At 35.4% G+C, this 18,383-nt stretch overlaps 2 protein-coding genes across 9 annotated transcripts in view; both read left to right on the top strand.

Moving 5' to 3' along the window:
* The first annotated feature begins 1,084 nt into the window (after positions 1 to 1,084).
* Positions 1,085 to 6,168, top strand: tsg101b (tumor susceptibility 101b). Its single transcript, XM_065289216.2, has 10 exons — positions 1,085 to 1,286; positions 1,368 to 1,455; positions 1,735 to 1,800; positions 2,221 to 2,384; positions 2,514 to 2,637; positions 2,725 to 2,785; positions 3,383 to 3,480; positions 3,596 to 3,798; positions 4,709 to 4,948; positions 5,069 to 6,168. Exons 1-10 carry the CDS (start codon positions 1,242 to 1,244, stop codon positions 5,156 to 5,158), a joined length of 1,179 nt encoding a protein of 392 aa, XP_065145288.1. The 5' UTR covers positions 1,085 to 1,241; the 3' UTR covers positions 5,159 to 6,168.
* An 11,751-nt stretch (positions 6,169 to 17,919) lies between these two features.
* brsk2b (BR serine/threonine kinase 2b) overlaps positions 17,920 to 18,383 on the top strand; it is a 138,538-nt gene continuing 138,074 nt past the window's right edge. For all 8 annotated transcript variants that reach the window (XM_065289225.2, XM_065289220.1, XM_065289224.2 and 5 more), the window contains exon 1: positions 17,920 to 18,245. In XM_065289225.2, coding sequence (XP_065145297.1) covers positions 18,155 to 18,245 — 91 coding nt within the window. In that variant the 5' untranslated portion in view covers positions 17,920 to 18,154. The remainder of the gene's footprint in view (positions 18,246 to 18,383) is intronic.

Here is an 18,383-nt window from a genome sequence, read left to right as displayed (position 1 = left end):
AATATGAAACAAGCATAATGCTCATTGCAGCAATTAATACTTAAAAAATGCATTTTGGAGTACTTGCTTTTATTTTATGTTTTTGGTGTGTAACAAAAACAAATACTTTCGTTAGAATTAACTATATGTCATTATAGAGCTGTGCCTAACGATATGTATGTAGATAACGTGTTGAATGAATGATGTGTCAAATAAAGAGGTTTGCTTTTTATATAAAGCATCAGGACATTTTCTGGACATACTTTGTTTTAAATAATTTGCATATATTAACTTAAGACACTGGTTACTATAAAAATAAATGTATAAAGATTGCAGCAGACTATTTTACCATCATTATTTCACCACAACAGAAAAGTACTGTACGCAATGAAAAGGCGTGTTCAACATCACATGGCTTCTTTTATTGAAAGATGAACAAACACAATTATAAACCTCTTTTTAAACAATTTGCATAAAAAGTATCATTTTAGGCTAGTTGACTTTCAATCAGCGCTAGTTATCCAAAACCATATGATCGTAATCAAATATTTTGTATTAACTCTAAATTCCAATACTTTCAACCTATAACATTTGCTTATTTACAAACAATTGTGCTGTCGATTAATCAATGTGCAAGAAAATTTTAAAAACTTACAGAATAGCGACACCTGCTGAATTATAAGAAGAATGACAACAAAAAATCTATAAAGGAAAACAAGCCAATTTGATGTTCATATGTTGGTCTTTCATAGTTCACGGAATTGAATTTCATTCAGATTATGTTTCGGATATAAAAGTAAATGAAAGTGTGTCTCAGATGTTTTACATAAAATTGCTTAAAAGATATAAAAACTGTACAAATACAGGAATGAAGCTGTAAAATGTATCTAGAATCCACAGGTAAAATAAACCGGATTTCGGTAGAATTTTTGCGAAATGTTTGAGTTCATATCAAATCAGAGCTCCGTTTGTGGCACTGAGACCTTATTTCTGTCGAAAAATCTAAGATACGGAAACTTAGCCATAACATCCTTGTCTGTGTTGTCTAACTTGCAGCAAACGTCATTCGCTGATTCTTCTGCGCAGAGCTGTCTGACTAAACGTCATCGGTCACAAGACCCGGAAATTACCTAAAGCTTTCTAGCTGTGATTGTTGTTTTCTAGCGAGCGATGATTTACACTGAAAAAACATTTGTAAACTAAAACTGAAAGAAAGTAAGTCGTGTGTTCCTTACTTAATTGGTTAATAATTGTTTTCAAACATGGCGGCTACGAATGAAATATCTCTACGGAAACTGCTGTCAAAGGTTTGTTGAACACTTGAATCTTCTAAAAACCCGAGTTTGTACAATGACTGTGTTGGTAATCGAGGTTTTCTTCATGTATAGATGTATAAATACAGGGATATGACCGTACGCGACATAACAAACGCGACGTCTCAATATAAAGATCTTAAACCTATGATGGACAACTACGGTAAGAGTTATAATTCCTCAAAAATATTGTGACACTTGCGTTATTATTGTCATCACTTTGCTTTAACTTATACGATATCAAATCAGGTGCGATTATTTGAAAGATAACGTTACAACTTTCAAGGCAGTAAAGTTTACAGTACATAATGCTGTTCAATACTTGTAAACTTTCTGGGTTTCAAACTAAGTTCACCTGTGTGATCTTAGAAGCTTTGGAAATGTCAAGTATTTTGTATTTTGTTAGTGATCATTATTACTAATTTTGCTTTCTTTATTGCAGTGTTCAATGATGGATCCAACAAAGAGCTCTTGTGTCTTACAGGAACAGTGCCAGTAAACTTCCGAGGTATAGAGATCAATGCTTTCAGAAAAGTGTTTATTATCTTGCATAACTGTTTGCCACAGAGTTTCTCTGTGTATGACTGCCAGTTCTGTTGCATATGTCAACACTGCTAAGGGCCGTTCGCATTATAACAATAACTATATAGTTTTAAAAATCGTTTTATATTAAAGAAAATAGCTGAGTTTACACCACAAGAATAACAATAAAGATACAATGAACGATATAATTGGGATCACTTTCTGTTAATTTCTTTTCCAACTGATGAACAATAAGCCATTAACAGCCAATCAAATCTCTTTGAGCTTAAGTGCACACGAGTTTGAAATGACAGATGACACTGTGAAGAAGCTCATGCTGAGGTCCATAACACAAAATTACTGTATTTTATTATGAATAATACATTTTATTCTATGTTTACTGTAGGAAATGTGTATAACATACCCATATGCCTGTGGCTTCTTGACACCTATCCCTACAACCCTCCAATCTGTTTTGTCAAACCCACAAGCGCCATGATGATAAGAACAGGGAAACACGTTGATGCTAATGGAAAGATTTACCTCCCATACCTGCATGAATGGAAAGCTGTGAGTATCTTTTATGTTTACTGGTGCACTCCCATTCAGCAAATGGCCTGAAACCTTCCATGACTATTTGTAAAGCACACTGCATTAAAATGCATGTGTGTCTTTTAAACTTTTCTTCCCCTTCTTTAGCCCCAGTCAGATTTGCTTGGGTTGATCCAGGTGATGATTGTGGTCTTTGGAGAGGAACCACCAGTATTCTCACGGCCGGCTACTCAGTCACCTTACCCATTCCCAGCTGCAGGCCCACCAAACAGTGAGTGTAAAATAGAAATGCAGAAGTTTTAAACAACATTTGAGACTCAAAATCAACAAGAATTATATAATACAATGTTTTTTTCAGCTTCTTATATGCCAAACACCTCAGGCTTACAATTTAGTCAAAGTCACCCTACCAATGCAGGGTAAGTACTTACAAGTGTCACTTACTCTATAATATTTCTGACCCTGCCTGTGAAAACCCAGCTAAAGTCTATTTTTTGTTATTTACTGTTTTCTACATAAAATCATCCATTTTGTGAAAATATAACCGTGATAGTTTTAGTATTGAGTAAGCTCATGTCAAATATTGAAATGAAAATTTAACCAATGATTGAAATTAAACTTTGATACTCGGTATCTCAAAATTAGATTATGACCCTTTAGGCAGGGTTACATTTTTTCAAGTCTAATGCAAAGGAAAAAATAGAGCAAAAGATCAAAGTATCATCGTTTTTAATAACTACACACGTAGCAAAAAATTACAGTATGATGGTATCATGACCTAGTTTTTATCATATATAGTGAATCTTTTAGTCCCAGCTGATTCCTGCCTCATTATAAGCATGCTAATCTATTCTGGGAAAGATTTCTGATACAGTAAAATTTTGGTTTAAGAAAGTCTTTATATAAATCTGGCTACCAGTCTTACCACTCGGCTACCAATAACCGGTTTAGTGTATTTTATTTAATTTTATAAATTTTGCAATAACCATTACTGTGTATTTCCCTCTCTCTGCCAGAGGATTTCAAGGCTACCCTTATTCTCCAGCAGGCTCTGGTTATCCGACTACAGCAGTCATTTCTTCTTATACTCCAGTGCCTGCTGTCACTACAGTTGGTAAGCAAGCCACAGGCATATTTTTCATCTTGTTACATAAAATAATTACAAAAATGTAAACCGTCAGGAAGCAGTTTTACTTTGCAAGTGACTTGCTTTCATCCCTGTGTTTCAGGTCCCGCTCGTGATGCTACCATTGGAGAAGATACAATCCGTGCGTCCTTAGTCTCCGCAGTCACTGATAAGCTGCGCAGGAGGATGAAGGAAGAAATGGATCGAGCTCAGGCGGAGCTTGACGCTTTGAAAAGAACAGAAGAGGACCTAAAGAAGGGACATCAAAAGCTGGAGGACATGGTGAACAACCTAGACCTTGAAATGGTACAAGAGTAAACATTTAATTGACACTAATAGTTTTTTAAATTTACAGTAAAATATTGTTATCTTGTCTGCCACAGCTGACAATAAGATTTCCCTATTGCAAATGTATAATACCAAGTTAACAATTTTGTTATATCCCGTTAATATTAACTTGCACTTGAACTTGCAGATTCCACTTGTTTGCGTAAAACCAGATGTAAAAAAGTTTCTTTTACGATTTAAAGAAAGAAAGACATCATTTGCACAAACAAGTTAACATACATTTCCATTTTGAAACACTCACTCGTTCTTTATTTATATATTTTTCCACATTACAGAAAAATAATAAACTCATTCAAACTATAGCATAACACAAAATTTAACTGTCTGTGGCAATTGTTGGTGACTAAGTTTAATAATAGCATCCAAAATAAATCAAAACTGTTATATTTAATCACCCTTTGCCTAGAAAATGTGAAACACTCCTCGTGTAATTTTAAGTTTCACCATGAATTTGAAGGAAGTTGTTCACATTTAATCTGGGCTCTTACTGACTGCTTTTCCTTCAATATTAAGTCATCTATTTCAAAAATACTATTAATTTTTTTTAAATTTTCTAATAACAGAAATTAATTTGTTTGGCACAGGTATATTTTGTCTACAAAAGTAATTTCAAGCATTTAACAATACACCTTCAGATTAAATTATTTTTAAGTGTTTAAAAAGTTTTGACTGGTAGTGTACATATAATATATATATTACATACAATTTACATTTAATTATTGGCCGAATTTCACATTCTCAGCATACATGTTACAAGTTTAACATTTTCTGTGTGATATTTACTTTATTTTTTTATGCTTCAAATACATTATCGTTGATATGAATCTGCCTTAAACGTAAAGCAAATATTTTTTTCTCCATTTTGCAGACTAATGTGGACAAGAACATTGAGCTCCTTAAGCATAAAGATGAGGAACTGACTGCAGCTCTTGAAAAAATGGAGAACCAGTCGGAGGACAGTGACATTGATGATGTGATTTCACCCACTGCTCCTCTTTATAAGCAGATTCTGAGTCTTTATGCTGAGGAAAATGCAATAGAAGACACTATCTTCTATCTGGGAGAAGCATTACACAGAGATGTCATTGACTTGGACGTCTTTCTTAAGGTAAGTCCTCAGCCCTCCTCTGATTCATTTTTCAGTCCCAACTTGTCCAAACTGTAAAACACAAGATGGAATATGAATAGTAAAAATACTTTATGTGCATGTGTGTGTGGTTGTTTGCAGCACGTGAGGCTTCTCTCCAGGAAACAGTTCCAGTTACGAGCCTTAATGCAGAAGGCCCGGAAAATAGCAGGTCTTAGTGACCTGTACTGACCGGCATTCGACATTTGATTTGTACTACAGGCCTTGGGCTTATCTATTTAAATTGCAACTTTAACCATGGGGTTCATATATAACTCTTAACCGTACCAGGACCAAAACCTATAATCTCAATGAAACGTTTACATTAAGTATAACTTACAACCAGTGTACTGAATATTTTTATGCTTAGAAATAAGTATATAAATATAAAATGAAGTGACCTTTATGAATTTCCCTTCATAGAGGGGGAAATGAAGGACGGAAATCAAACAGTTACATATATGCTTAGCTAAGGGGTTCAGCTAAGGGGCCTTATAAAAACAGCAATCGTTGCACTTTTTGTAACTTGTGCCTCATATATCTTAGTGTCTTTTTGGATATACTGTAGGGTAAAAGGAGAGTAGCTTGGGAATTGCATTTAATATGCTCAACCTGAATGTCTTGTTTTTATATTGCATTTGAATAAAATATTTAACGACCTGTAATAAATCTCTTACAATCAGCACTTTTTGAGATATTTTAATAAATCAGTCTTCTGTAACCTATCATAATGTAGTAGTATACAAAATATTGTTGTTTTTTTTGGCCTATTATGCTTCTCCACACTATAACTTGAACACTTTTATAGACCAACTTGTGATTTTAAAATGCTTTGTCATGCATAACTTTTCATTATTTACAGTTATGTTATTTAGTCAGTTAATGTATTGGTGCAGAGGACCATTAAACAAATAATTATGGAGTTAAGTACAATGCACAGAATATGCAGATATCTCTTGATTTAACTATTAAATATCTTTTTGATGAATGTATTAAACCACCAATTTGAAGATAACTTTTTACTGCCTTTATTTACAAAGATCGAGTATTGTAGCTATACTGGTTTTAAATGTAACTATTCTTATCGATAATGAAGTGTTTACTTATGATCAAGGGGAAACAATGTTGTAATCAAAGTATTGTTCAGTTTGTCTCGAAGGTATGAGGTTATTTATCCTATCCAAAATAAACAATTAAAATAACTTGAGACTCCTTTTTTATATCTAAATTAATACATTAGCCTACATTGGTAGTTTTATGTCTTATATAATGTTCCTTAATGTAAAATCTGAATTTTTTGTAAGTGTATTTTCAAGCTCTTTTAATTCATCATAGTTGTTTGTTCACATACAAGATCTGTCAAAAATCCAATGTTTTAAAAAAAATGTTTCGTCCATCTGCCGCTTGTCTTAATTCTCTTTGACTTTTACATTTGGGTTCTTACATTTATGCTATAAAAAAGATTTGTTGGTTCAACATAGAAAGGCAAGTTGCTTGTTGCTTTAAAGTTTTGAGTTCACCTAACTTAAAAATATTAGGTGACTCAATAAGTGGTGTTAAAATTGTTGGGTCAAAAATAAGTTGAATTAACTCAAAGTTTTATGGCAACCTGGTAACTTACTTTAAGTCGAACCATACTTTTACAGTTTTACAGTTGCAAAATCTGCAAAATGTTAGTATTTAGCAAAAATAAACACTTTTTTCGTATGTTGTACTGTCATGCAGCTCTTTCACATAACAGATGCTTACATATAAGTCACAACCCAGAATTATAACTACATTTATAAATTAACAAAAGTTTACCCTTGATTCCTAATACTGTATGATATTACCTGGTTGATCAACGACTGAGTCTCTTGTTTGAGCCATTTAACTGCCCACTGGTTTTCAGAAAAAAGGCCTTCAGGTCTTACACATTCTGTGCTTTTCCAGCATCTATTGACCACTTTTCCAACATTGGCTGCATGATGCACATTCGGTGCTTTTCCAGCATCTTTTGACCCTCTTTCCAACATTGGCTGTATGATGTTTAGAGTCGTTTTGTCATAATGATGACAATAAATAGACTCATACACAACCACAATAAACGATACAAGTATTCACTTAAGCTCAAGAAGGGAACACAATGCATTAAAAGGTAAATCTTTGAAAAGGATGATGGATGTAAATTGAAAATATTTTGTTTTCGCGGAAACACACTTTGGGGTTTCCCGGACAGGAATTAGACTAGTCCTAGACTAAAATAAATATAAGAGCTGTCCAAACTGAAAACAACTTGCACTGACATCTCAAAATACATCAGTGCCCTTTGTTTTGCCTCAAAATGCATGCAGTAATGTTTTTAGTAAGGCATATAAGCAAGCTAATCCCTGTCCGCGAAACCATCCCTTTATGTTTTATAATATTTTACGTAGCTTCTTAAAGCATTACTAAATTAAAAAAGATATTGTTGAGCTTTGCAGTATGTGCATATATATATATTTTTTTATTAAAAGTAACATTTCACAGGAGCTCTTAGTTTGTGTTCCACAAAAGAGAGAAAGGTTATAACAAAATATATAAAACATACCAGAATTTTTATTTTGGGGGAAAATATTGGAATCTCCAATTTAAGTACTAGGACCTTGAGGTTTTAAGGTCTTTCAATCTTATACCTTATCTGAACCTTTTACCTGTGATGATCTTCCATATTTTGTCTTGTGCTCCCCCTTCTTCTAAGACTCACAGTCTTCAGTTCAGACCGTCCCTGTTCGACCATCTGAAATTTCATTTCACAGATGATGGGCTTCAGCCTCTAATCCAGCAGCTGTGAAGGAGGGTAGGACCGGCCAACTGTTTCAACTGTAATCAGCTTTTATTGCACATGGGAGAAAGAAACAGTCCACCACCACTGGAACCTGTGCTATTCTTGATTTGAGTTTGGGTTGGGGGGACAAGAGATGTGTACAGGCTGGATGTGATGTTAAATCTAATTCACTCATTGCTGCTAGGCAGTGATGTGTCAGCAGGTGGAGATGTTAGAGCTAATGGGCCTGTCATAGTTGCTAACCTCAATCATTCACCTTTAGAGTAACCTCATAACAGCCTTTACACCCAACCTTGTCTGCCTTTACTTTACACATCAATGTACATTTTTAAAATATATATTGGTTTTGTTCATCATATTTTTTTTTTCAATCGCTTGCTGTGCACTACTGATCTGATAACCTTCTGATGTCCTCTTTTGAACTGGACAGATTACAACTGTTTTTTAATCTCAGGAGTGGTAAAAAGTCATGTTTGATTTACTGAAGCATGTATTTGATGTAGTACCTCATACCAGGCCTGTAAACACTCAACACAAACCTCATAAAAACACACAGACCCCACAAATATCTTTATAGGGCTTAATGTGTCACCTTGGCATAGTTGATCTTTACAGGTCTCTGTGTGTGAGACGGAGGAGCCTGGTGCAGGTGTTTATTGGCTGTCAGGTCACCGCCGTTGCTCTCAGCTGGAGTGATGGTTGTTTCCTGCGGCGACAAGGCAAATCTGAAACATTGATGGTCTGTCTTCTGAAAGCCTATCTTAGGAAAATGTTATACGTAGGGTTTCTTCTTTCTGACAGCCTGTTGACCTCTGTTTAAGAAAACTCTCTGGGCAAAACCCAGGGCACTGTTTTTCAGTCAAGGGTTTGACTGATTTTAGCAATGTGGATCCCCAAAGGGCATCATATCTGCGCTGTACTGTATCTTTGAACACAAAGCAAATCATTATTCGCAGAAAGAGGGTCTCAGAGTTTTGTGGTTGAGATGACAGTGGAGTGAAAGATAATGGCAGAAGTGTGTTTTCTCACTGTGTAACCTACAGTTTTCTACATAAAATAATCCTATGTAAAGAACATTTTGTGAAAATATAACCTTGATATCTTCAATACTGACTGAGTGGGGGTCGTGCCAAATACTGCCAAAGAGAATGAAAAACCATTTTAACTTCTTACACCCTGAAGCTATTTTGGGGATTTTCGCCTGGATTTGGCCTACCCAATTTCAAAAGCATCCCATACCCACATGCAGAGGTTTACATACAAAAGTTTGGTATCATTTTACAGGTAACCCTTTGAAATTACATAAAACACTGTTAAAAGTGCTCAACATGGTTGTATGTGATATCCATGGGCGGAAATCCCGGGGGGGTCGGGGGGGACAGGACCCCCCCTATCTGAGGGTTGTCCCCCCTAAAATATCATTAGAATATGTGTATTGAAAATAATTTAATGATTTATAATACTTAAAATAGTTGTGTAAGAAGTGAAACAATACAAATGCAAACGGAGCAACAACAAAAAAACGTTTTAAACATTTTGATTCCCCCTCCCTTGCCTCACAGTGGTTTGGTCCACTGCCCGCGCCCCTTTTACCTCACCACCACACATTCCGGTGGTAGAGAAGTGTACGGAGCCGACGCGTTAATCAGCTATACAACGTTTCCCATCACTTATCAGTTTATCCTCATATGTTTTAAAACTGGACTATTTTGACATCTAAACATGAACATATTTTGTTTTCTGAGAACAGAAGCAGATAAACGATCAAGAAAACATTTTTATGCATTCATGCAGAGGTGAGGCAGAGCTGAAAGTAACAAATTACATTTACTCACCTGGCTGTAACTGAGTTTTTTGTGTACTTTTACTTTGAGTAGTTTTTAAAATCTGTACTTTACTTTTACTTAAGTATGTTTAAAGTATTGTAGGTTACTTCGCTACAGGTTAAATCATATCCGTTACTGAGTAAAAATAAATAAAAAAGTAAGGTGATAAAGACGCGCCACGGTCGGATGATTGATTGATGGGCGGGGGAACGCGCAAAAAGAACCATGGAGAGGGACGAGACAGGCGCGGGCTAATGCAGACCCTCAATTCAATTCTTATGAAAGAAACCCCTGGCCTTTGACGCAAAGCGATTGTTTCATTCAGGTAGGGTTCGTGCTCTTGAGTACGGAGTTTGTGAATTGCCGACCGGGTTTTAACCGCTAATTTGCACGATGCGTTTTTAATACATGCGCATTATCTTCCGAGGTCTAGCAGCTTTGCGTCAAGTCAAACAACTTAAGAAGTCCTCGAGAATGCGCAGATCATTAGACATTGCAGAGAGAGAGAGAGAGCGAGCGCGCGAGAGAGATAGATTGAAAGACATCAGGTACACAGGTCTGGGAGCTAATAAACGTGTAAAGGATGTATAGTGTATAGCCATGGCACTCATCTCATTATATGCTCATTTATGTATATAGTTTAATAACAATGTATGTTACCAGCAATACATCAATTACAACCTTCATATAATGATTGTATTTAGCTGCTGACCTCATATTATTTTTGCTTCAAAAGTGCATAACTCACCTGTAAAAATCATTAAATAATTCCATAAATGTTTCTTAGTTATAAAAAAGCTTTTTATTTTATTAACATTTGTTATTGCACTTTAATTGTAGAGATGTTTACAATTAAAAACATAGTTTGAGATGTATATATCCTTCCTTTGTGAACTATACTAGAAACCTCTCCCCGCTGTAAAAAAGTAACTCTTAAAATTAAAATGACTTTTTACTTGAGTAGATTTTTAGACCAGTAACTTTACTTTTACTTAAGTAAAATATTATTAAAGTAACTTTACTTTTACTTAAGTAGCATATTATTAAAGTAACTTTACTATTACTTAAGTAGAAAATTTTATTAGCCTACTCTTTTCACCTCTGCATTCATATGTATTAAAATTAAATTTGCGTCTGTTCATAGAGAGAGAGAAACGTTTTCTATCTGTACCCATTTCCTTGCAAGTACAATTTTGCCTGTATTATTGGTGTCCCCTTCAAAAATTGTTCTTGAAAAATTTTATGTTTATTGTCCCCCCCAACATTTAGATGAGATTTTCGCCCCTGGTGATATCAGTCCTCTAATAAACACAAAAATAAATAGGCGCTTTTTGATCTTTTTTTCTAAAGTTTTTATTTGAAAGTATATAACTCTGGTCCTGGGTATCTCAGGTCCCTGCAGACAGTTTTGTTTGATTCCAGCAATTGTCAGCTTACAGAGGAAAAAGGAATTTTTTCTCTATCATAATCTTTGCAAAAGTTATTTTACTCCAACTGAAGGGAGGAATAATACCCTTTTTGTATACAATTTCTGCCTAAGAACATTTGAAGTGTCCCCATAACCACATACAGTGGAATAAATGCAATTTCTTTATATCATTTTAAAGAAAACCCTTTGAAGTTACATAAAAAGCTGCTGTTTTTGACAAATATTGTTATTTATGTTGTTTTTCATATGATGAAACACCAAATTTTCTTTTTTATGTTGTAAACACTGTCTTTGATATTGTATAACTCTGGTTCTGGGTGCTCTAGCAGACTGCAGACAGTTCTGGTTGTTAGCAGCAGCAGACAGTAAACACCCAAAAAAAGAATGAACTCTTTAGCATGTCGCATTCAAAAGTTATTCTCATTTTACTAAAGGGTGTGAAAATACATTTTTCATATAAATATTAATTTTTTGTTTTGCACATATAATAAATAGCAAGGGATTATATATGCAAACAACCAAAGAAAATGCTGTGAATGGACTCATTGTTTAGAGTAGGACCTAAGATAAAAGATGGTGTATCATTTGTGGCTATCTGTGCTATCTGAGGCAGTCCACACTCAAGTTTCCTATATGTTTACAAAAGACCATTTTTTACCTTATTATTCATTCAGCGATTGTTGGATATGTGCTGATATTAGAACAAAAATAATGCTGTAGCCTTATTCCTGAGAGTGAGAGCTTTCATTTGATATAAGACTTGCCCATGTTTGTCATTTTTGAAAAATATGAAATATGTAAATATTAAATGATATAATAAAATATTGGGGGGGTGATAGTGTAAATTAAGTGTAAATAACTTTCTTACAGTAAAAGATATGTCAAAGTGATGCATATCTGCAGAAAGTAGAGACTCTAAGCTTTCAAACAGTATCTCATATGTGTTACTGGGGTCCATGACGGAGCATCAAAGATTAAAAGAATATTTTATATTAAGTCAAAATACGAAATTCTGGACCCGGGACAGGGTCCTCAGGGTTGAAGAGGTTCCTTGTCTTTGTTGAATAATGGTAGTCTACCCGCATTCACAAACATACAAAAAGTGCTAGACATGCTAAACATCTCAGTCTCATAGAAATTCCTCTTTTAGAAATGTCAGCCAGAAAACGGCCCAATCTGAAAAACTGATGCGTATGACATCACAGGCATCTAACTGCCCCTCCACTTTAAAATAATTGGCTACATTTTTGAATGGCAGCAAAGTCAGCCAATCAGTAATGAGATTGCAAGTTAAGCCAGTAGGGGGAGCCAGATAGGTGCAAAACCACTTGTTTAAAATCCCCCACCCTAATGGAGCTATCTGAGAGAGGTTTTTAGGAAGCTTCTAAGGCATTACAGACCAAAACAAAAATATTTTGTCTACATGTCACATCACAGAACAAGGATAAACACCCGTTCAATCATTCTATGTCACCTTTAACATTAACGTAAAAAAATTATTGAAATGAAACGATTTAGCCAGAAATGTACAGGTCACATATTTTTAGTAGGGCTGTCAAAAGATTAATCGTGATTAATCACATCTAAAATAAAAGTTTGTGTTTACATAACATATGTGTGTGTAATGTGTATAATTATTATGTATATATAAATACACACACATTCATGTGTATATTTAAGAAATATTTGCATTTATATACTGTATAAACATTTATATAATTTATATTATATAGAAATATAAATATTTTATATATAAATATAACAAATTTTTCTTAAATATATACATGACTGTGTGTGTTTTTATATATAAATATTAATTATACACACTACACACACATATGTTATGTAAACACAAACTTTTATTTTAGATGTGATTAATCACGATTAATCTTTTGACAGCCCTAATTTTTAGCATTTAAAATGACAGACTATAACCAAAAGAACAAAGACGTATCCTTCAAAAGTAAAACATCATTAGATCAGCAAATAGTTAAAGGTAACAAGAGAGCTGTACAGTCCTAGAGAAATTCTGTTCTGCATTTAGTTAAGGGTCAACTATGGAACCTAGGCTAATGTAATTGCATTGATCTGAAGGGTCTACAATAGCGACGCAGCATTCTGTGTTAGCCACTGTGCAATTATTTAGGCAGTGCAGACTTAATTATCTCTGCTTGCACCAGAGTCTCCCTCTAATTGCTAACAATTTGTGCTTTATGTAGTAATTATTTACCCCAGAAGCATCTCTCTTTCTAATTATAATTAAAGATGAGCAGTAGCCTATATGTTTATTTTCTTGAAGGCATACTTTATGCAGTGGTAACTTAATGAAGAGTTGAGAAAAACATCTCTCATGTTCTCTGTTTCTGAATTGGAGCAATGTCTTTGCATATGTTCATGTGTTGCTGCCTGGCAACCATCTGATACCTGTAGGTATATGGCAGCTTCAAATGAACACAAGTGTACAGCATTTTCACCTTAAAACTTAAGTAGTGCTACAGTAGAAAAGGTCAGCGGGTAAAATCCAGATCATGACTATTAAGATGATGTGAAATTAGGTCTGTTATCATATAAGTGCAATAGTGCAATATCCTATAGGGTTTGGGATTTACTTACTAGGATTCATGCATAATCATAAAAAACTGAATATTTTACAGTTGCATACTATTGTTATCAGTGGCGTAGCGTCTGGGCATGCAGGGTATGCACGTGCAAATGGGCCCGGGCCAATAGGGGGGCCCCCCAGCTTTTAATTAACTTTTTTTTCAATTAAATTTTTATTTGTGGCAGCAATAAATATATTTTTGTATGTAGTGATTTCTTATTTCTCCGTAATGTCTAATTTCTCCGTCATTTCTTGTTTGCGTTTATAATTTTTTTTGCACTCCGCGGCTGCCGTAGACTACTACGCCATCATTTTTTTACATGACGCATTGCCGCGCCAAAAAAAAGAGAAAACAGTGTGAGAGGTTACTATAGCGGCTATCTACATGAACATTAAGGATGGACAAATATAAACATAAAAATGGGGCCTCAAAGAGAAGGCGGAGAAGTTAGTCACGAGTCAAAAACTACCCAAAACATTTAGTTTTTCTTTATTTAAATCTACCCTTTAAAGTCAAAAAGTAAAGTAAAAATATTTAACTACCTTATTAAAAGTATATGTTGTTAACAGACATGCGCGCCACAGTTAACAGTGCCAACGGGCAAGGTTGGGGGGGTGCTTTGGCTTAAGGGGGCCCGTAAATTTTTTTGCATATGGGCCCAGGACTCACTTGCTACACCACTGATTGTTATATACTACACACATCTCTTTAAACTATTCCACTTACAACATATGTATGTATATTACTTATTTTAATTCTATGCATTTAATTTTTTTATTTCTTTTGCTAATGTATATGTACTCTAAGCTCCTGAAACCACAACTATTCCTTGTGTGTGCATAGATGCAAAACTCATTCTCGTTCTGTAGGATATGCTGATGATTTGTTTGATAGAGAAACATAGTGTGTGTGTTTGTGTGTTTAGCAAGATACTGCCTGGAGATTTTCAAATAGTTGTGACAAACAAAAAATATGAATACATAAAACCTGCACATACATTTCAAAATCTTGTGTTTACCACCTTGTCAGCACTGGAGAGGAGTCATATCCTCTAGCATAAACAACAATGCATACATACAGGTAGGAAACAAATGCTTTCAAATGTTGTTGTTTTTTGCAACAGCATATTTTTGTCATTGTGCGGATAGATGAGCAAGAATCCTTGCACAAAAGAGGAAAGTAATAAAATTGTGATTGCAGTTTCGAGCACCCAGTTTAAAGGACGTCCTGCAGAGGGCATTACAGCAATGCACTGTAACTTACAGCTCAGCCTGGCTTTGCCTTGTGTATGCTTGTTCACACTGTCACAGCCGTGTTTATTGAACTGGTGTGAATCTCGAAGCGTTTTCATACTGCTTCTAGTAATTGCAAGATTAATGTAAGTATGAACTGATAACCGAAATCAATTATATTTATATGCAACTATAGTGACAGAGCCTAGTAAATATCAAATACAGTGACGTTCATTGCATTGCTAAGTTTTATCATTAGCCTAAGTACCCAGGTGCATTTTAGATATATGGTAAATAAATGTTGAGACGTCCGTAAGGCAATATAATTCAATATACAAGATTTGTATGTGAATGAAAGTTTGTTTATTTTTGTAATGTCACCATTTTGGCTTTTTGTGCTTCAGGTCAGAACTCCTGTTGTTAAATCTTGTTGTTTGTATACATTTATTTTCTATATTCCTATTTATATAACATTCTAACATCTTAAACTCTGTTTTTTATGTTAAAGGCGGGGTGCACGATCTCTGAAAACCAATGTTGACATTTGAAATCACCTTAACAAACACTACCCCAATATAATCTGGACCTTCTTTTGATAGACACATACGCAACCCAAACAATGACGTCGGTTAGTACAGTAGACATGCCCCTTGATTGGCTACAAGTGTGTTTTGGTACTCGGCCCCACTCCCTTTTCCAAAGCATTTTTCAAAAATCATGCACCCCTGCTTTAAGCTCCATAGCTGAGCTAAAAGTTAAACATCACCCATGGTTTTGCAATTCTTACCATTGCGAAGATTAATAAAATAATTAAATATGTAGTGATAGAGATAAAGAATAGAATGCACTCTATCTCTTTGTTTTATATTCAAGTTACCATTCATCTATAATGCACATGCTTTCTCAAATAAATTTGTTTATTTTTTGGAAGACAGGGCTAATTTATCATTAGTTGTCAATGTTGACCTGAGCAGAATGAACCCGATTACATGGAAATACGAAGGCTGCTTTAGCAAACACTGAATATATAAATAAGAAAATGGTCTAATAACCTTCATAGCATTCCTCACATTTGGTTGAATGTGTTAATGTGAAAAAGTGCAAAGGTAAAATAGTGAAATAGTGCAAAGGACTGCAGTCATGCATCACTAAATGGACTTAAGTGAACATAAAGCTGGATCCTAGTAATGGTGATTTCTACATCAATTGTTCACTGTAAATTGTTTTGCTTGTTGGTAAATGTTTACTACTTTTAGGAAGAAACGGGAAAGCATTAGATGTCAATTATAGGCATCAGATTTGACACAGAATGTTGTGTAAATAATGGAGATATTTATATTCTCTAAATTTCATATTCATCCATAATACTAAATGAAGTTTATTGAACAAAGTTCGGGAGGAGCATGGTCATGTAATCCAACCAATCAGCTCGAAGAGGTCTCTATAAAGCCGTCCCTCACCTCTGTCCTGATGTGACTTTTGCAGCATCCCTCCTCCACCCCCTCGCTTGTATATTTATCTCAGTTAAGGAGGGGGAGTACTCATTTGATTATGCAAACTCATGAAACAGTTGTTGGAAACATAAAAGATATGTATTTCCTATTCTGACTGCTTTTGGAAAAGGTATACCAAACTAATCAAACTTCCGGCAAGCTTTGATTATTTATGGACCACTATTAACATATGGAGTCAACAGGAGTTCCCTATGCAATATTTTAACCATGAACAGTTTCCTATTGTGTGGCCCACTGATGAATGCAAAACCATTGATTGATTTTACTGTCATGTTATGGCTTTAACAGCTTAGACAATGGCTTAAATTAAATGGGGGACGTAAATGTAATTCATTAATGGGACTAAACCCCTGTTGTTAAGCTCTAGAGGTCAGTCTGCATAGACCAAATAACACGTCACTCTCTCTTGTCAGTCATTGTTGTAACTGTCTGCTTATACAGTATGTGAGAGAGATATTCAAAGGTCATTCTCATCTGCCTTTCACTACAGCTCCAGCTTCTGTGATTTACAAAATAAAGACAGATGCTCACAACACTTCATTTGACCTCTGGTTTAATCATATCAGAGTGTTTTCATATTGGCAACGACTCCTAGGAGCGTCTGGCTGCTGAGATTTATTGCAGTAACTGGGTAATCACTAAAAACAATAATAAAGTCAACTTCATGTGACGTGTATTGAAATACCTAAAATTATTCCACAGTCCTGCGTAGCTCCTTTTATATTCATATACCTGGCATTAGTCTACACAGCATGCAGACCTAGTCTCACCTATGCTGAACGGGAGAGTGGATAGGATGAGATGATATGATACAACCTGCCCAGATGTTCAGAGTGACTTCAAAGTGTTCAAGAAGCTCTGAAGTAAGTTACCTGGGAATATATTGAAACATGGCCAAAGCTGCAATAAGATTCTCAAAAAGTTGATACCACCAGGTGCCACAAAAAGTGTATCTTATGGTTGTTATAAAATACAGTATTAGATTTTTAGTATGTTTTGTAATAATGGGATTTAAAAATCACCTATTGCAAAATGACTATTTGCATTAATGGTGCCCTGTAGCTTAGTTGGTAGGGAAGTGCAATAGCATTGCAAAGGTTATGGGTTCAAATCAGTGGAGTATACCCACTTCTTTATTTGATGGCATAGGGTATACCCACTTATATGGGGGCATAAATTAAGAGTATACCCACTTTGCCAGGCACCACAACAGCACTGGTTCGAATCCCAGGAAACATACATAGGCCTACTAATAAAAACGTATATATTAAATGCCCTGTAAGTGTGAATAAAATCTTCTACTACACGATTTGAGAAAGACGTGATTTCTAGCCTAATATTTTAGTGCTCGCACAACGTGCATTTACAGAACGATAATGCATTGAAAGTGTAAACAAATTATAAATGTTCACAGCTGCAGTCATCAAACGTTAAGACACAATTTCTTCAAACCCAACATTAAAACACTCTCTTCAGAACGTAGCCTATTATGAGAAATTGTGTGCTATGCGCGCGCACTCAGGCGCAGGCTAGGCATCACGCACGTGCACACGCACACACGGACGGTGCCGTGAGATCTTGCGAGCGCTCGCTCGGCAGCAGAGAGAGAAAGAGGGAAACGCGGAGGAGAGCAGCAGCCCCACCGATCTTCAAGCGAGAGAGAGAGGCATCGTCTGGAGCACGAGCTGGGCGGGGAAATAACTGCGGTATTGAACACAGACTTCATTGCCGAACTGCAGCAATTTATCGGCAGCGCAACTTCGTCCCTATAAGGCAAAATGTCATCGTCGGTAAAAGACAACAGCTCTCAGCATGCGAATTACGTGGGACCGTATCGACTGGAGAAGACGCTTGGCAAAGGACAGACAGGTTTGTCCTTTTGTGTGCTTGGAATCAGAGATGGTGACATGTGCTATCACCGCTGCTTAATTTACTCGCATGATGACTAAATGTGTGTGTTGGCTTTTGCGAACATTGTCATTGTGTGGAGAGGTGGGACGATTGTGC

This window comes from Paramisgurnus dabryanus, chromosome 2 (assembly GCF_030506205.2).
Source record: "Paramisgurnus dabryanus chromosome 2, PD_genome_1.1, whole genome shotgun sequence".
NCBI lineage: Eukaryota > Metazoa > Chordata > Actinopteri > Cypriniformes > Cobitidae > Paramisgurnus > Paramisgurnus dabryanus.
Note: the sequence above shows the minus strand (reverse complement) of the source record. Positions and strands in the feature narration are given on the sequence as shown.